This window comes from Pithys albifrons, chromosome 10 (assembly GCF_047495875.1).
Source record: "Pithys albifrons albifrons isolate INPA30051 chromosome 10, PitAlb_v1, whole genome shotgun sequence".
NCBI lineage: Eukaryota > Metazoa > Chordata > Aves > Passeriformes > Thamnophilidae > Pithys > Pithys albifrons.
In genome coordinates, this window is record NC_092467.1 from 17,023,473 (window position 1) to 17,044,009 (window position 20,537).

At 39.5% G+C, this 20,537-nt stretch overlaps 1 protein-coding gene across 1 annotated transcript in view; it reads left to right on the top strand.

The window, feature by feature from the left end:
* Positions 1–20,537, top strand: part of TGFBR3 (transforming growth factor beta receptor 3) — a 109,269-nt gene that overhangs the window by 68,220 nt on the left and 20,512 nt on the right. Inside the window, exons 5-11 of the mRNA XM_071564987.1 lie at positions 4,681–4,864; positions 9,945–10,113; positions 12,329–12,476; positions 16,861–17,050; positions 17,416–17,741; positions 18,412–18,561; positions 20,353–20,484. Of these exons, the coding sequence (XP_071421088.1) occupies positions 4,681–4,864; positions 9,945–10,113; positions 12,329–12,476; positions 16,861–17,050; positions 17,416–17,741; positions 18,412–18,561; positions 20,353–20,484 (1,299 nt within the window). The remainder of the gene's footprint in view (positions 1–4,680; positions 4,865–9,944; positions 10,114–12,328; positions 12,477–16,860; positions 17,051–17,415; positions 17,742–18,411; positions 18,562–20,352; positions 20,485–20,537) is intronic.

The window sequence follows — 20,537 nt, forward strand, 5'->3', positions numbered from 1 at the left end:
TGCATGTCATTTCAAAAGCAGCATGTTTCTTAGTCCCTTACCAAAGAGATTTATTCTCTTGATGATTATATTATGTTGTGGGTGGATTTATTTTGAGTTTTGGAATACCTGATATTTTATCCTTGGCTTTACTTTTCCTCTGTAAGGGGAGCAAAGCACATCAAAGTACAGTATCGAAAAACACCAGCCGAGTCTGATCCCCATTGGGGCTGCTCTGAAAGTTGGTTCAAGTTTTTTAATTTTATTCTGAGCAGGTTTACTCCTCTCCTACATGTTCCACCACGAGTCTGATACTGTATAGCTCAGATAAAAATATGAAGGATATTTTTTTCTGCTGCTGTATTTGCCTGTATCTTGGCTTTAGGGCTGGATTAGTTGGTCACTTGTGCCTGCAGTCCCTCGGTGAGTAGTGGTGTAGCTGTTACTGTGAGGGGAGGAATTGGTTCATGCAGTGTGGCTGTGCACACTTAAATTTGTATTCTGAGTTGTCTTCCAGAGGTGCCCACCTCTGTCTCTCAAGGCTGCACTATGCACTTACTTCCTACTTGGGAGTTCTGAGTTATAACTGTGTTAAATACTTAAAATGTCATAAACCAAACAAAGTAAACATCCCCCCTGGATCCGATTCAAATAAAAGAAGGCAATAAACATTTAAAAGGAAAGAAGGAAATAGGTAAAATAAGAAACAGAATGTGCTCTTTTTGTGTGTGCGGTGTTCACATTCACCAGTGTATGTATTTGAGATGGCTCAGGTTTGGTTCTGAGTTGTTCCCTCTGGTGAATAGTAATTGGAAAGTTTTCTTAAGGTACGTATAAAAGTGCTTTTTTTCCCCCTCCAGCATGAGTGATATATGTTTCCTTGCCTCAGTACAGTGCAAAGAAAATTTCAATTCCTGTTTTCCCCAATTGTCAGCAGGGTAGTAGTGTATGAAACCAAAATATGTTCCTAAACACATTTTGTTCTTTAATGACATACTCAGGTTTTGGTAACAAATTTTCAAAATCCTGTACTTGCTGCTGATTTCCTCTGACTGCAGAAGAGCCCTTTGAGCTGTGGCCCTTGCTGTGATTAGTGGCTGGGGCCAGTGTCATTTGGTCTTGCAAACGGATTTTCCATGTCCAGCTTGGAAGTTTCCTCCTTTAGTCTCAGAAATGTCACAGGGCGTGTAGTGAGCTCAGCAGCAGATGATGTTTCTGGTGCAGTCACTTTTCATGCCCTCACAACTGGAAGAAGTAGAGCTGGGCCACTTTTTCCACTCTGCAACCTCAGACAGTAACCACTGAAGGAGATAGAGGGAGGAGATAAAAGAGTCTGTGGCAGCAGTTTCTCAATCATCCAGTCAAGATGTGTAACTAGTGCTCAGATAAAAATTTATGTATTCCCAAATATTTAAAACATTGTTTGCATTTAATGCTCTCAGTTATGCTAAGCATGTGAGAGCTGCTTTTAATTTGTTCTGAAGAGTAAGTAGTTAATGTTCAAGGCAGGTGTTGAAACGGGGATGGTTGCCTTTTTTGGAAGGGTCTGTTGAATTCTTTCCAAAAAAAATAACGTGCTTGGCTCACTTAATCTTGCCTTAGGTCTGTGTAGTAAAAATCCCAACATTGGCAGGCACAGCAGAACTCCGCAGTCCTTTCTAAAACCTGGTTAGTGGAACCAGCATTTCAAACAGACTTTAGTATGTGATTAAAAAATTAATTATTATAAGCTTCAAATTTATTTAAAGATGTTTACTATATGATCACTTAGTGAGGATGCTTGTGCCAGACTTCTTAGCTGCTCTGCTTTGTCTGTCAGTTCCTCCCTCACAGGACTTGGTAACTTTGGTAGGATCTGTCCCTTAGGAAGACATTTGTCATGCCACAGGATAATGAAAAAGGTTTTCAAGTTTTAGTTAGTAATAAATGCAATCTCAAGTGTGTTCTGAGGAGGAAAGTATTTTGTTAACAAATTTTTAACTAGCTCAAATGAAAAATACAGTGAACATGCATCATTGCAAGATAATGCATTTCTTTGGTTGTTCTTTAGAAGGAATAATATTTTATCTCATGCTGTCCTCAAATGTCTTAAAAGATACACTGATGCTGTCTTACCCTGATGCTGACCATAAAACCCATGAAAAACGTTGTGTTAATGAAAACTAACTAGTGTAGTTATTGGATAAACTGTAGTAGACTCATTTCTGGGAATGGAATGCCAGCATCTATTCAATATTCCTGCAAAATAATCACTGGTTAAGTCCTTAAATCCAGCAATTTTCATGCATGGGAGATTTTCTAGTTAGGCCAAAGCTCTACAAAAATGTCCCACATGTCTCTGCTATAAACGACAGCATTGCTCAGAGGTGCTCTGTGTGCAGTCTGGAGTGACCTGCCTTGTGCTCTGTCAGTGCCATCCTTTGAGACTGTACAATTTTAGTTTACACAGAATTTCATGTGTTAGGAGCATCGTAGAGATGCCCCGTAAAATCAGTCCATGGCATAGCTGCTTCTAAGTGCTGAAACTACAAAGTGAATGCTATTTACTTAACTACATTTTAAAGTTAACCATGGAACTGTTGCTCTCCTTTCCTAGTATTGTAGATTTGGGGGTAGTGGATTTATTCTAATAACAGAATTTACTTTCTTATTTGAGAAGTATGAGAGTATTGAGAGGATGTTGTGCAGTCTGTATTACACTGAATAAAGACTTCTTTTCATTTGCAGGAAATGGTTCATGGTAGTCATATGAAAAACAACAAATAAGGAAGATTATTTAGAATTGAAACAGATGTTAGTTTAAACTTTGAAAATTATTCTGGCAAAAGGTTTCCTAAGCAGTTTTGTGTGACAGGTCTGCTCAAATTGAACTCTAAATTATATGAGCTTCCTCTTAGAGGACAATATGTGATATGAGCATAATAAATGCTAGCTGGAAGCACAGAGAAGCACTTGGGAATTCTTAACATGTACCAAAAGATGTAATTTATGTGTCTACTTTGACAAATATTTTTGTAGGTGTTGAACAAATTGGTATGTATCACCCTGATGAAATAGTGCTGGGAACAATAGCTCCAGGGAGGTAACAGTTGGTTACTGTCAGTCAATTTCTGTAATTGGAACCTGACTTTAGATAACTTCTGTAAAATAATTTGTTTTATGCTGCTGTAAGGTGTAAATAGTACTCTGGACAGAAACTGTTATGATATTTTTTTATGATGTATTTTGCAGTCTTCCAGTCATCAGTAGTTTTGGCTTTTCAGTTGGCTAAAACAAAATGCACTTTTGTTCCACTAAAGAAATCTGGGTTAGTAGGCACATGGGATAACAGAAGAGAGAAGGGCAAGAGTGACACTGACTTCTTCCCAGGGTTCTCTGAGGACAACAGAAGAAAATGTAATGGTCCTTCTTTTGTGAGGCTTTGTCTACTGTAGCGCTCTGGAAGTAGGGGCTCCGTGTTATGCATGAACAAGCAACAGGGAATACAAATGAAGAAATCCTCACTGATGCTGTCACACCTGAAAGCTTATTTACCTTGCTGTGCTTTTGCTCAAGTACAGATTATATCTGACTTGATGGTTTTACGTCTTAATGAAAGTGTTAATGAAGACCAGTGTGGGTAGGACATGCAGGCACAAGCACCTTGAAGGGAGAGTGAAGTGTGTGGGTGGGTGATGATTCCCAAGGCTGGGCAGATGAAGAAATGCTGCTCTTTCACCACTTGCTATAGGGACCTCTTGAGAGCTGACACATGTCCTGGAAGTGTAGGGATAGGCTGGTCAAAAAGTTGCTGCTGGGTTGATGTTGCATTGTAGTAAATCTGGAATGACTTGTTTATCTCTCAAGACCAACACAAGCTGAAGCAGGTCCCAATCCTGAATGATGTTATTGCCACTTCAGTGAAGTTGTGTTGGAAAATCTCAGGCTTTCCTGTATAACCTGTTTGCTGTTTACTTCTGCTTACTGATTTTCTATTTTGACTGTTTTAAATGACCTTTTGGCTTTTCCAGTCAAGACCTCAGTTAACATTACCTATTTTTAAGAATTTTTCTGAACATGCATAACTCAACTGCTTTATGTATGTTTGAAATATTTCCTTCCTTACTGTAAATAAAGCAACAGTAAATTAGACTAAAATATTTCCTCACTTTCTGTAAATAAAGGAACAGTAAAGATTTCCTCTTTCTCTTAGCCTTTCTCTTTTCTTACCTGGTGTTTCTAGGTTGGCCTTTTTGTATCACTGAGCTTGGGCTCATGTTCTTTCTGATTTCAGAGTTACTTCAGTAGTTCCCAGTTTTATTGAGCTTTGCGTCTTTAGCTGCCTTCATTTTCTCAGACCACTTTCTTATTCTCTCCTGCTCAGTTTTCCTATTGTCTTCAGCCCTCCCTTTGCCCCCACAGTTTATGCCCCTCGCAGCTCTGTGGTTCCACTTCTGCAGCAATACAATTTCAGAGTGGCTCAGAGCCCCCTGTCAGCCTGCCATGTGCACCCCACCCGGGCTGAAGGGCACTTCACTTTTTAAAAGCATCTCAGAAAAAGGAATCATTATGCAGATGTTAAAATACATGACATTTAGGCATTGTTAGAAATAAGCCATAATCACCTTCCAATCTGGGTGTGACAGATTGCATTGCTTGAACTTGTTCCCTGTCTGTGTGGATAAATGTACCACATTAAAAATATGTTTTTATTCCCTTCAGGTGTCTTTAGGTTCCGTTGTTCAGTTTGAGAAGGGAAATTTCTCCTTGTCAGCAGAAACGGAAGAAAAGTTTTTTCCTGAGAAAAATGAACATCTGCTACAGTGGGCCCAGAAGGAATATGGAGCAGTTACATCTTTCACTGAACTTAAAATATCAAGAAACATCTATATTAAAGTAGGAGAAGGTAAACCAAAACAAGACCAACAGAATTGATAGATCCTTCTGGAAATTAAGTCTTATTGTAGTAGTAATTCACCTTTTTTTGTATTTTAATCTTTAAACATACCGTTTTCCAAGAGATGTGATATGAAAGGGGAAGGCAGAGAAATAAGAGCAAATCTAAAGACAAGACCTTAGATTTAGGCAGCTTTTAATGGATTCTGGTGCCCTAATTTTATGCTCATAAATGTGGATGCAATTGCTCAGAATCTTAAGAGTCAAAGCTTTATCTTTTAAATGAAATCAGCTATTTATGGTGATGTGGTGCATTCATCTGAAGAACTGAAGTGGAAAACTTGAAGTAGGGGGTAATTTCTAGAAAGACCTGAATAATTTCAGGGTTTTTTTCAGTATATCCTTGTATAAGAACCCAGGTTGCTCTAGGCAAAGAATTATTGCTTTCCTCACCAGAATAAGTTGCCTCAGTCTATCCTTGTGTATTTGCATCTCAAGGAGATTTGCTACATGCCAAGTTCATCAGGTGGCCTAATGCAGGTGGGAGAGGACTTCAGCTCCTCAGGGACTTCACAGGGCCAAATTAGGGTAGGGCTCAGGCTGTAGCTCTGTAGCTGAGCAGTGTTGGAACAACATAACAATATGAGCCTCTGCTGCAATATTTCTATAGAAACTCCTGCATACCTGAACTAGTTGGCTACAGAAAAAAAAAAAACAGCCAAAAACCTTCTGTGGAGAAAATATTCTTTCCTAACCACCTGTATCTGATCATTTGATTTCCTGACGTATGAGGCTTGCCCCCCAAAATCAGAACATGCCTGTGTTGGTTTTATCCAAATCCTGCCAAATTTGTAGAGGATTCCCCTGTGTGACTTTTTTTTTGTTCTACTTGGCATCAGTCTTGGATTTTAATGCCAGGAAATCATTCAGAAATAAATTTATTAACTTATTAAGGTGCTCTTGGAACATATGCATGGGAGTAGTCGTCTCTGTGTTGCAGAGATTAATATTTAACTAGATATGTCAAGAAAACCCAGATAAAATTTTGTTTGTTGGTTTGCACATCTCCAATCAAACCAGGCAGCTAAAGAGGAGTTTTGCATCATCTTTAGAGTGTGTTAAAACACGATTTAATTAGGAGTAAGTACACAAAATGGAACTTGGCAGACAACCAAAATAGACAGTTCCTGCAAAGGCTCCTACAAACCAGCTCAACTGTAACTGCATTGGATTTTGATTTAAATTCTTGGCAGAAGAATGAATGTGCATGTATGGGGGGGTTATGCATGTTCAGGGGTGGGGAAAGGGTCTGTTCCTGAACTGCAGCAGTCATTCAAGGAGTTCTGAGGAAACCACGTGGGACATGGTCCTGGTCCACTTCTCTGCAGACTGAACAATAGAATCACTGGATTTCACAAACCACAGCATATACTGATGTACATTTGGGGCTTTTCATATAAAACTTATACTCCTCAAGCAATTTAGTAAGGTACCCTCAGCTGCCAGTCTGTGACTCACTGCTAGTATTACTCATAGGTGGACATATGAAGTAGTTCCTTGCTACGTGACGGATACAGAATTTAATTGCAGTGTTCATATAAATCTACACTTCAGATTCACTCATGTTAGACAAATCTGAAACTGGAAGATGTAACATTTTAGAAGTGGAGTCTGTAGCTGAACACAACAAACAGAAAATGCAAGCCAGAGGACTAAAAGATCTAAAGAAGGATGATTTTTCATAGAATAAAGCTGTTTCTGATGCCAGGGGTGTCTGAAGTCACTTTTGAAGCTGTAAATGAAAGGCAACTGAGAGCACTAACAAACTGGGTCAGGGCCAAGTGCGTCTGAATCCTGTTGATTCTAAAGGGTGGCTGATAAATGCTGCAAGAATGGTAAGCACAGCAAGAACCTTGAGGGTCCAGAATGGGGGTGTGGAGGAAGGGGGGTTCTTGTTCTTGCCTTGATTTGTGTAGTGAAGGAGATGGCAAAGTGACTGCCGTGATAATTACTGTCAGATTCTAGAAAGGAGAACTGCTCATAGTGAAAGTGGTCTTGGTACATGTTTTTCAGCAGAAATCAGTTTAAATCCTCATGCTGCAATAAGATACAATTGAGTGAGTCAGGAAGGCTTATCAGTTAGCTAAATGTTACCTAACTCACTATCACCAGTGTAAATCCAAGACAAATGTGCTAGCCTGGAGAGAGCCTAATATCAATGCATTTCTTAGCTAAATAAGAAAAAAAATGAGTCAGCCATAATAACTAAACTGGGAAATGTACAGTCCATTTACAGATGGCAACACTGTGCTTCTGTCCTGGCAGAAGCTGAAGCTTCAATCGTGAATCTGAATTTATAGCTTGTACACACCATGTGCACATATCCTGCATGCCATGCTTGCTTGGTTTAATCCTCATAGATGATTGCATTGTCTGGCTTTAGCTGTGTGTCCTGCTGCAGGATGAGTACTGCTGAGAGTTTCCATCCTCCTTCCAGAGACCACTGTAGTCCCTTCTCTGATCCCATTCCTACCCTGCCTTTAAATGGCAATTGAGGTTCTGATCTCTGTTGTGCTAAGGGCTCCCAAACTGCAGAAACGCGTGAATAAGCCTCGGCATCAGAGTGCATGAGGAAAATTGCAAACACCTCAGTTATCTCCAGCTCAGACTTTGCAAGGCAAGCTTTGCTTGGATGAGATTTTTATTGCTGAATCCAGCTACTGCTGCCCAGGGCGCCTGTCTTGGAGAGTGACTGACACTTGGTTAGCAGTGCTCATTTTCGCAAAAACCTCCTCATGATGTTAGGCTTAGATAGTCAGCTTTTAGCCAAGAACCTATGGGTGACACCTAATTTGTGCAGAATAGAGCAGCCAGTGTCTGTCCTCATCTGTGAAATGGAGGTGCTGCCCACAGAAGCTGCAGACCCCTGTGTGCAGTGCTCCATCTCCCCCCAGGCAGCCTGGCACATGGAGGAGAAGGAGGTGGCAGCTGGACACTGGGGCACAGCTCCACCACATCCCTTCTGGCCAGCGGGGCCCCTCGGCACCTGGGCCTGCTGGCTGAAGACCCTCTGCTGAGGGAGTTGCAGGCAAACCTCATGTCTGATTCCTTACTGGGAGTCTGTGGAGAATAGAGAGGCACCGAGTCCATAAGTTGACTATTGGCTGGTTTGGTGATGTTTTTAATTGGTTGCAGACACCTGCAGTCCTTTCCAAAGTAAGTAGACAGCCCCGAAACTAATGAAGAAAAGACGTGTAGTGAGCAAAGAAAGATGAAATGCATTCCCTTTTTAGTCCCAGCCCAGATTTAGGTAACTGGTATGGATGAGAGTAAACTCATTGTGGGCTGTGTGTCAAGTAGCCAGTGATAAGAGTTAAAGTTTGCTGCAGAGGAAAAGCGTGCTATCGAGTGGGGGCCCAGACTGGGGAGCCTCTGGCAGCAAGAGCAGCAGTTCTGGAGAGCTCCAGAGGCGCTTAATGGAAGTGCCAGGAGCGAGAACCGATTTCTTTGCAATGGCAAATGATAGCTCGTGTGGTAATTATCCACAAAGTACTCAGGAGCTGCTGTTTTATGGCCTGGACTGTGTTGTACAGGAGCTAAGGAAATACCTAGTATCTGTGTGTGTGTGTGTGTATGTGTGTATATATATCTATCTATAAAAATTCAAGCTCAGCATAGACCATTTGGGATCATTTTCTATTCTATGCTGTTGTGGGAGGAGCTGGCAGAACTTCAGCTGCATTCAAGGCTAATCTGGCAGGGCACATACCAGATGTTAGAGGAGTGCTTTGCTTTGACTGTATGAATAGTTACAGCCTTATACAGCTTTTGTACGTTCTGCAGAGAAGACAGCACAGTTAATATTCAAAGGCTACTTTGTGTAAGATCAGAGGAAATGCCCCTAATGGTTCCTGTAGAGGCCAGGGTTACAGGAGCCTCTGGTTCCTCTTGCAAAATCGTGTAGCACACACAAATGCACTTCAGAGATGACATTTCGGTGCTCATTTAGGGAGCACATGGTCTCAGCTAAGTTTTCAAGATTTTGTGCACAGTTTTGTGTGCACAATGCATGCTATTTGGTTTTGGACTTTTTTTAAGCTTTCTGCTGACCTTAATAGGAAGTCTTTCTTGTAAAGCAGCGGTCCAAAAGCCAGCCATTTAGAATTATCTTCTTACAGAACTTGGTGTGTTTGAACATGATACTTAGTCCTTCTGTGTATTATGACAATTCATATGTAAAGCTATCTCAGAAATGCAGAGTATACTTGATTTTCAATGGAAATGCTGTTTCTTAAGGTATAGCAATATAAACTGTGCATGAGAACGTCATACCAAGTGACTGGTTTTTATAGTTTGCACTGTACACAATGCTCTTGATCAACTAAGCAGTTAAAACCAAAAGACAGATTGTACATCTAAGCTAGAATTTCATCTTTTCAGTTATGGGTATTATGATCAGACTTCCTTATTATCAACAACAAACTTCATCATTTTTTGGCTGTATTTAGTTTTCCATGCACAAGAGAACTGCAGTATTTCTAGACAGCACTGACTCTGACTACACAATATATAGGGAAATAGATTGAGCAAGGAAATGGAAAGTACTTTCTGTGGTATTTTAAATATGGTAAGTTTATAATAACAAGAATAAAGCATTTTCCACCAGGAGAAGGAATTGATCACAAAAGCTTTCTGAGTAAATTGCAAAAGAAACAAGTCTCTTTTAAAGACACAAGAAACAAATTAAATGTATTTTTTTAATTTTGAAAAATTTTTCCTTCAGTATTGTTTTCAGATTTTTTCGTTGTAGGGATTTTCTTTCATTAAATGTTTAAATCCAGAAATAGAAGCTGTTCAGTTTAGAAGTATATATTTTATGTTAGAAATGGGATGTGTTACTGCAGCATCAATATGATGTTGATTTGTCATGCTTATAAAAAATAATAGGTATACCTTTCAGCAATATAGTGCCACACTGAAGCAGGTGCAGTACATACATACATTTAAGCTGTTAGCTATTTTGCATCCATACATACAAGCTGATATCTGTGTTTAAAGGTACATGTGCTTTCTTTTTTTTCTGTCTCCAGATCAAGTTTTTCCTCCCTTATGCAACATTAAAAAGAATTTTCTCTCTTTAAATTACCTTGCGGGATACCTACAGCCAAAACCAGCAGAGGGGTGCCTTGTGTCTAGCTTAGTCCAAGAAAGAGAAGTTCATATCATTGAACTAAGCACTCCAAATTCCAATCCTAACAGGTAAAGTATTATCTGAATAGACTAAAAATGTTTGAAATCATAACTAAAGATTTCATCTGTCTGTTGAAGATCATCTGAAAATAACCATTTCGTGCTTACAAGAAAAGCTTGGACTTCAGTACTTTGCCCTAGACATCAGTTCTTCAGTATGTAAAGATTTTGGATTCTGCTTCATAATCACAGGATCTTTGTGAACAAGACTGCAAAGCACAGTTTGTATGGGCCATATCCTGTCCCCCTTCTTGCTCAGTCAATCAAGTTTTCCCAAGAATAAGGTGAATAGGAACTATCAGTAAGGGCAGCATCTGACTGAGAGGGTTTAAGGTTAGACCAATGTATGAGGAGGAGAAAGGTTGAAAGTAATCTTGACCTGTCACTGGTAGAATGGTTGGCAGCAAAGCCTGGGGCAGTGGCTCCCAAGAAGGAGTCCAGAGGTTGCAAGTGATCTGCAGTCTGTAGTAATTGTTCCACCATTGGTCTGAAGGTTCATGATAGTATTTTCTGTCAAGTTTCCAGTTTAAGGGAAAGTTTGATAATTGCCAGAAACGTTAATGACTGTGGTCCGCTGACCAAAAAAGTTTTAACTAGTGTTTAGGGAATAACTCTGTCTATGCATTATGAGGATCACCTGAATTGTTAAAGGTACCTTTGGGAGGTTAAGCACTCTTCCCAAGTGGTGAATATGGTTGCTAGAACAGAAATTTGCTGTTAAATGGAGATGGTTACAATTTCATCAAAGATAAGGTAGCATTAAAATCCTGTCTGCTTACTGCTGACACTGAATATCCAGCACGGTCCAGTCATGATCCTCAGGCAGTTACATGAGCACCTCCTACCCCTAATGAGAAAATCACACAGGCAGATGGGGGTGGGAGGAGAGGCCTTTGTAAAAAGGATATTTGTCTCATTGCAAGATGTTGAATCCAGAGCCTGACTATTCTTGCCAAACAACTTGGGGAGAGTAAGGACATGCTGAGATGTAGTGAAAGTGGAGTAGGTAACCCCGAATGATTTGCTTCTGTGTGGTGTGAGTTGCAGCCCCATCCTGAATAAAACTGATCAGCATCAACATCATTCTAACCCCCTTGTAGTGTTATGCAATGACAACCCAAATTCCAGGCCCACTGGGCTTTTGACTTTGGATGATAGTACAATAGGAATTTGTTTTTCAGATGAAAATACTGCAAAATGTTTAAATATTTTGTTACTTGAAGTAAAAAAATTGTTGAGCAACTTTGCTCTTAGTTTTGTGTGTTATCCACAGTTGTCTTTACAAAGTTTAAATCCCCAAAGAAACATACAGAAGCTGAGGTGGGCATGTGTAAAACTGCAGGGGAGGAAACAAAGCTCCCAAAATACACTAAGCCTCAGTGCTGAATATTAGTTGGAACCTGTTACTTGGGGATGAGCACGTTCTTGTGATGTGTGGCCCCATAAGATGGTCTGGAAGTCCAGGTTTTTCTGTTGAATTGGTATTTTGCATGACAAGATGCTATTGATGGGTACAAACCCTTTTGCTCTGCTCATTTGCTTATTTTACTGAGGTCTTGAAAAGCTAGGCAGTGTTCATCTATTTTCCAGCAAGCAGCAGGCTGGACATCTGGATTTTTTGATTTTTAGCGTAAGTATATATCCAGAAGTATTGGAAACTGAATACACTGCTTAATTCCTCAACACACGCAAGATCCTGAGCAAAGTAATTTCTGCAGTTTAACTGCATAAGCAGAGACATCCCCCGAAACAGTATTTGTGGTTTGGTTTGGGTTTGGGTTTTTGTGTGTGTGTGTGTTTCTGTTAACCTACCTAATTTGTCTTTTTGCTTTTTTAAGGTATTGAGTTTTAATACAGTTATGGCCAGAGGAAACTGAAACAGCTATATTTAGGCACTGTCACAGAAAAAAACACAGTGTTTATTTTATAAAGCAACCTGCTAGTCATATAACTTACCTGCTCTAAATAATAGCTGAAATGAATAGCACACTTCTTGTAAATAAGAGACAAAAATACTGTTTAAAAAAGTACTTGTTTCCATTGTTATGCAAAATCACTTAAGCATATATGGAATAACAATGTGTTTTGCACATGCTGTGTTGCCTGGGATAATATCCAGCATTTTAATCAGCTGGCCAGACAGTGGAAACATGATGGATTGGAAGAAGGTTGATAGCTGAAAATTTCTGGCATTCTGTTCTAACTTTCTATTTTCCACATACAGTGCTCTCCAGGTGGATATAATTGTTGACATTAAACCATCTCAACCAGGCGCCAGACTTGTCAGAGATGTCGTCCTTATCCTCAAGTGTAGAAAGTCTGTCAATTGGGTTATCAAGTCTCATGATGTCCAGGGAAAGCTGGAAGTGATTGTAAGTTAAGGCACCTTTATTTTTTGAGAGATATTACACTACAACAGTATAGGATCCATTTAAATGTGATATAGTATCAGACCATATTGATTTCTGAATGTTTTCTCTTAATTGCTTTTTTTAATTATTACTGCATGTCAGGGAGTAAATATGGAAACTTTTTTCTCGATAGCTTTTAATATGTGAGCTATTAAACAGATCAACACGTCTCAGAAGCCAGGTGGTTAGTGCAAGGATTTAGGGTCTATGTCTTTTCGACTTCTGTTGAAGTACCCTAAACACAAAGTTGGATGTTCATTTCTCTTTTTACTGTTAATTTGGTGAGTGGATCCACAGGTTCATCTCAGAAGTTGGAACAAGGCCTGTGAGTGCAGAGTGGATAATACTGGATACACAGCACACTCCCACGTCCCTTTAGAAGTGGAAACTTTTTTTCCTGCTTGTGGTTGTAGTAGTATCTATTCCTATTCCCTGCCAGTACTTCTGTCCCCAGTAAATGCTTGGTCTAATTGGTCTCATCTCTCAGACTGCAAATAATAAGTTTTTAAAAAGTTAAACTTTTAAAGCTAAACTTTTAAAATTACTGGAGATGCTGGTTCACATTGATTTTTTGTACAGGCTTTGTGGCTCAGCACCATTTCTTTTAAGAAAATGTGTGTTCTCTTGCTCTGAAATAAATAAATATAATTGGATACAGATTGTGCAGCCAATAAATGTGTGGCCTATTTGTGTCTTAAGTGATCAGTTAAGGGCACATTGTACAGTTGAGCTGAGTCTTTGCTCAGGACCATGCAGTGGCCTCCTGATTCGCAGTTTTGCTATAATTCAGTTATATTTTCAAACTCCAGCTCTCTGTATTTATGGGGATTTTACTTTGCTGAATAGCTTTCTGACAGGATCCAGAGGCTGATTGATGTAAATCTCCTAAAAGGACAAATGGGTAGGCAGGATCTCATGCTATATTTTGAGAGAGAAGGAAACGAAAGGAAAAAAAAATGTTGGTGTTGCTCAGAAAATTGAATGGAAAAATTATCTAGGGTGGATGATGAAATTCCCTTTTCGTTGCTGACACATATTTATCTTACAGACAGGAAAGGGTGTTCTGGTCATTCTGTGGGTTCTAAATAATCAGTCCTTAAAGAGATAGGTCAAGGTTAGTTGTCAAGGATTACCACTCTTGTAAGCAGAAGGGCAAAAAAACAATGCTTGACTTCAAAGTTACTACACAAAATTCACCACTATATATTTAGGCCCACATGGGTCTACTTCCACAGGATAAAGAACTGTGCTTTAGTTCACTCCATACTTGGACATAGGTACCATATTTCATGTCTATGAAGCTATCACTTTATGAATGATCAATTTTCAGGGAGAGATTTCTACAGGATTTTAAAATTTCTGAAATGCTGTACTTGAATATAGAAAAACAAACTGCAATTACTTTTTAAATTCTTCTTCATTAATTATTGAAAGTATAAGTAAAAAGTATAATTAAAAATTCCTTCTGTAGGGAGTGGCAGAAGGTAATTATTTTACTTAGATTAACAAAAAGAGGAAGTAATATATAAAATACATATGGAAGTTTCAGTATATAAAAGACTTTGTATTTATGTTAGGATTTGTGAGTAACTGTTTGCTTTACTGCTTTATTTATGTAGGTGCTTAATTTTTTGGCATATGTGTCTGTTCTCCTTTATTTAGAGAGGATGGAGGGAACTAAACTCCCCCATGTCATTAAAAAGCCTGTATTTGCAGCATTTAGGCTGTCTTTATATCTCTATTAAACTGAAGGCCTTTCCAAGCCCAAATTTAGACAATGCATAAAAACGTTACTAAGCAATTAGGTAATGTTTCACAATGTTCTTTTTAGTAGTTGAAGCAGTTTCATGCACTTCAGTTTTCCCAACTTCTTGCCCTCAGTATGAATCAGAATTGTCTTGAGGGGATTGGCAAACTGAGAGGGAAAGGTTAGTGCTAAGCTGCCTCAAACCCAGGACTGTGAGTTGTTGAGGTCTAAGTTCACAGTCAAAAAATGAGAAAGATGTTGTGGGTCATGTAGCTCATCTCCCAGCTTGCTGTTCCTTGAAACTCTGAAAGCGGATGTGTACAAACCCGAGTAAAATGAGAATAATTTAGGTAAAGTAATTGCACAAAGTGTACGTGCAGTGCTTTGCTCCCAGGCTGAGTCTCACTCCTGCGTGCAGGAGCAGCCCCCAGGCCATGCTCGTGTGGCTCTGGGCTTGCAGGCTGCTGGCCACGTCGCTTCCTTTGGATTCAGGGTCCCTTTGCAAAGCTGGGAATTGCGCAGTGAAGTTGCAGAAAGAATGTAAGTGTGTTGAGGGATGAAGAGTGAGAGATGGGAAATGCACAGAACCCTGTGAGGGTTTTGAAAGCTTGGAGGGACTGTTCTTTTTGTGAGAGCAACTGCCCACCGCTTTCAGAAGTGGTGTCTCTCTATTCTGAGTGCGCTGGGGAGGCTCTGGTTGCCTGGTTTCAAACACTGTGTGTGGAGGTGTTGGGAGAGCAGGCAAGTGAAGCAAGGGCTGCTCCTGCAAGCCCCAGTTCTGAGTTTTGTTCATGGAGGCGATGCAGGATTGAACATTTACAGGCTTAGTGTGGAGTGGAGCGGTATAAACAAACCCTGGAAGTGTAGGGTGGCAGTTGGGACAGTAAAATTCTGGGGTAATATTTGTTCAGCTGTCTCCTCCTGATAGAAAAATAAAGGAAAGCTGAGAGGGAGATACAGCAAAGGTGGGATAGCATAAAAATTCCAACCAGTTAAAGCTGTGGTAAAAAGAAAATGTGTGATCAGTCATGTCCAGATTTGCATCTGTTGAAGACCAAAGATTAGTTGATCGAACACAGTAATAAGGCACTAAAATTACAGTACCTCTTGCTCCATTTTTGTTTCTAATTTTCAGTGGGCTTTGCTGGTCGTTGATAACTGTAGTAACAGTATCCTCAGACCAGACACTCTGCACCTAAAATTGTCTTTATTGTGAAGCTGCAAATATTTGAAGGCTGCAGAACTGGTTCTCTGTGGAGAAATGAGTGAGGGAACTGAAGGTAAACTATGCAATTCCATCAGGTCTCTCCACATGCTCTATTCACTACTTTGTTCAGAAATTTTTTCTGATGTCAGGTGAAGTGTGGCCAAGATCTGTGACCTGTGTAGCTTGTCCATATGACCATTACCTAAAAGAGACCTCAACAGTCAGTCTTCTGGTGCTCTAGAGTGAAAGAGGTTTAAGATTCAAGGAAAAACAATGGGCATGAAAAAAAAATGCAGCCTATAGGATGGAGAAGATAATTGAGCACGGAAATGAAAGTGTTTCTGGAACATTCCATGGTGTCAGCTGCATTAGAAAGTGCAATTCAATTGCTTTGCAAAAATCGTTGAAAAGTGGGTCATCATGCCTTTCCATCAGCTTCTATGTTCAGCTTGTTCTGCATCATTGATGTCATTGTTATAGTGATAATAGTAGTGTTTTGAGTGTAAAAATAAATATATATCTCTTTAGCTTTGTATGAATACATGTTAAAGATGCCAAGCACTTAAATTCAACTTCAAGTGTAATACCTGTTAATATTTTCTAACTGCCCCCCTTGCAGTGAGAGATACTTGCTATATTCCTGTCATTTGTCCGTTTGGACAAGAAAATTTGAAAGTAACCAAAACATTTACCGGAAAATGGAAACTAACAGACTGTGTGACTCATCTGTATTCCATGGCCAAATCTTGAGTCATTATTTTTAATTTTCTAATAATTAGGAAAATTAACCATGCAAGTGCATTTATGAGTTTGCTGTATCGATTTTTGTAAAACTTGTTAATTGAACCTTAAATTTTTCTGTATGCAGAAAGTATATGTTGTTTTTTAAGCAGTCCCACCATGCATAAATGTGCATGCTCTCACTAACCACTCTATTAAGCATTTAGTTCAATCCTGTTTAACATAATCAACAATTTACAGGAGGCGCACTGCATTTCTAGGATGAAGCTCATTTAGACACAGCCTATCCTTGATGTCAGCTGACTTTAAAGCATTAGCTGGTATCAGCCCTACTTCATGAGCAGGCTGTTTTGCCTTTCAGTAACGCTCATTTGAACAAAGGTTTTCCCTTATGCAGCTGAAGTAATGCTCTCATAAAAGAGAGAAAGGGAACATTTGAAAAATCAGTTGTCATTTTGAGTTCTCCTAACCTCAGAAGTAATTTCAATTCAGCTTTGAAAAAAGCATGGCATTATACAAATGAGGGTCCTCAGTTTGCTGTTTATTTAATAGAGTAAAAGAGAGTAGAAAAACAGGTTCAATAAGTGTTAATATTCTCTTTTAAGTATCCTTAAATGGTAATCATGAACCAAGTTTTTCTTTATTTGCAGACATCAAATAGTGTTGGGTTTGGAAAGGAAACAGAACGATCCATGACTATGAGTAAATCAGTAGTACCTGATATTCCCTCGTCGCATGAGAGTTTGATCAAGTGGGCTTATGAGCATAACTATAGTCCAGTTACTTCCTACACAAAGGCTCCTGTTGCAAACAGATTTCATCTGCAACTTGAAGATACAGGTAATTTCACCCAATGATTTGCACTCAGGCTATTTCAGCAGCACTAAAATAGTATATTTGATGAGTGTGATGTTTCTTTTACCTCTGATGTTCTTTTGCATATAATAGGTCCACTCCTCAAAGTTTATTTTCAGCTCTTAGTGAGGAAGACTTTTAGCAGGGACTAAATATGCCTCAGTAATAACTAAACCTTTAGTTCAAGGAGTTGTGGCTAGTTACCTGACAAGTACAAAGATGCTGTTTTGGATGTCCTTCAGGAGCTTCCTTTCTGGATATTTTTTTAAATTAAAATTATTGATTCTGGATACTTTTTAGGAAAAATATCTAATAAACTAATGTGGGCATTTTTTGTCTTCATTTTTCAGAAGAGATGAATGATGAAGAAGACCATTCCCTCCCTCCAGAGCTGACAGAATTGCTGGGTGTTAACCCACTGCCTGCTCCAAAGAATCCAGCCTTAAGTGACGGCCCGACTTTTCCATTTCACATTAACAGAGGAAGACATGATACAGTGGGAGAAGAAATCTTCCCAGCCAGGCATTCAGTAGATACATTAATAAATCATGACTTTGGACATTCCCTCTCAAAACATAAAGAACCAGAAGAGGTTCAGGGCAGTGCTGATATGGCCCTGTCAATAAAGTGTGATGACAAAGTCATGACAGTAGCTGTAGAAAAAGACTCTCTGCAGGTTGGTGTGCTATCTTAATTTCAAAATTGGGTAGGCTTTTTTTAGGCAGACCATTTTATTTGCAATTTTCTTGAAAAAATAAACATTCTAAGATCTACAGCTGTCACCACCCAACCCCCAGAAATAATTTGGTGAGGAAAGTATACTGTAGATATTCTTTGCCTTAACTTGGAATCGTATTTCCTCTCCATGACAACCTGATGGTTTTTGGAGGGATTTATTACTAAGCTTTTTGTGGTTGTTTCTATCAAAACTGTGCTCAACCATTAGTCTGTTTTTAATTTCCAAAGTACAAAGAAGCTGCTTTTGATAGCAATGTCAGAACTAAACAGATCTGTCTTTACTATCTACCAGCTGTGCCAGGTTGCTTGTGTCTATTTGGATTTTGGAAGAGAGCTGGGTACAGACAGCATTTTTAGCTCATTTCAGACCAGAGTCAGCATTATTAATCAGCAGATTAATAATGAACCTGTTGTTTCCTTTGTTCCATGTTACATTTATTCCCTGTCTGTCATGTGTAACGGCATTTTGAGGGTGACCTTCCCTGGATGTCAGCACAATGATCTTCACTTCCTCCTCTGAGCAGTCATGAACAGCATTCTGAACTGCACTTCAAGCAAGAGCTGAGCACAATTGTGTTCCAGCCTCTTACAAAGCGCCTTTGTTTCAGGCCAGCGGCTACACTCGGACGGAGCTGTCGCTGCTGGATCACTCCTGCAGAGCCAGGATGAACGGGACCCATTTCATTTTGGAGTCTGCGCTGAACAAATGTGGGACTCGCACAGCATATATCTTGAACAAGATTGTTTATTTTAACTCTGTGAGTATTGTACAAGGGGGATCCACCTTCTGCACGCACATCACGGAAGTACAAGGAAGCCGTTGTAGTTAGCTTTGGTCTTAGTGAAAAGGAGGTGTCCTGATCTTTTCTGTCTAACTCAAACCTTGTTGCAGCCACAGTCCCTGTATTTAAGGAGGTATGAAGGCTGCATATTGATTATGTTCCTGTGGTCAAATAGTATCCTGAAGGAAAAAGGAGGAGTTGGAGTTAAATACTTTTTACAAAACTGCACGGTTGCACATTGTGGGCTATCTGTACCCTCCTCAGAGAAGTTGTACCAGCCTTCTTTGTGCAGCTTTGATGCATCCATACATAAGCAGTACTACTGTAAGGAGGAATGGGAATGAGTTCTTGAGATTGTGCAAAGTAATACCATTCAATTTGAATGCTAAATTAAGTGAAAATTTTTTCTTCTAAAATTGGGTGTGGAAAAGGCTTTTAAAATACGAGGAAAATACATTACTTACACATGCTTCTCTCTTATAATGTGCATTTATATTTTCTATCTGTTGATGTGTATGATGAAGGGACTCTTGTGTACTTGCACATGAGTGATGATGCAAAGGAGCACAGTTAGATTGTAAGCAACTGCTTCCACACTGGCTCAGCTTGGGATCCTGAGTACAGTGTAGCTAATCTGGGTTGGAAAGTAATGACACATTCCTCTTGCCGAGCTTTCCAGTACATAGAAGTAACCTTGGCAAATGAGGAAAAGCCAGTGGTCCAACCCAAACACAGCTAAGGCAATCTGGTCTGACCTTGCCTGGTTAAAACCATTCTACAGTGATGAGGTGGTACCATCTAACTTCAGAAACAGTCCCAAACCAAGGCTGTGGATAGAATCATCAGCACACTACAGAGCAGCACTTGTGTGGAGCTAAATACTGTCATTGTTCCTATATTATGCTATGGCCCAAACTAAAATGGTCATTTACCTCCTCTCTTTTCTCTATCATGTCTTTTAATAGTCTTGGCTATGCACTTGAACTCCAAATCACATAAGATATTTTTCAGAATTTGGGAGCATTACTTCTAAAAAATAAACACCCTCCAGTGGAGTGTCAAAGGGTGTGTATATGTAACTTTTTAGCAGTTGCTCTATGTCAAAGAAAAATGTTGAAGTCCTGAAAGGGAGGAAACTAGCTGAGTAGCCACAAGGCATAGTGAAACAGAATGCAGAACACTGGAAAACAAAACCAGGAATTTGCAGGTGAAGTAATGGAGAACTGTGCAAAGGATTGCAGGGGAAAAAAAAAGGTCAGAATTCAATATAAATTTAGTGAAAAACATGGGAAAAATGAAGAAGGGACATAATGTTTTTGGGTTTACATCTCTGAAAAAACCCACAAGTGACAGAGCAGAAAATCCTTTAATGACCTAACACTTTTAGTGATATTTTTTTTCCTGAGTGCATTAAGGAAAGCTAAGTTGCAAAAAAATCACTTCAGAAAGCCATTTCTTTTTTTAATGTTGGTTATAGAAATACCAGAAATAGAACAGAAATTCTAGGCTGCTCATTCAGACACCAACACCCAGACTGGTGTCTCTGCTGGCTCTGAATTTTGGAAAAAAGACTAAGGAGCATTCTCTAAATATAAGCTACATATCCTACATGCTCAGCACAAGGCTGTATAAGACATGCTTTCACTATCTGCTTAGCTGGTGCTCTTCTTTTGGCCTTTGCATTGTTCTGAAGAGAGTAGAAAATAATAACCATGAGAGTGCTCAGTTATCACCTAATCTAATTTGTTTGCAATACCTTTTGTGTAGATTGTCATTCAGCTGTCAGCAGCAGCTGAAGGCAGCGGCTTTGATGATGATGACATGGAATCAGGTGATAATGGATTTCCAGGGGATGCTGATGAGGGAGATGTTGCTTTCTCGAGCTGGCCTGAAATAGCGGTATGTTACTGTCAGTTTGCAGCTGACAATAAAGAAATACCTATTGTAATTGG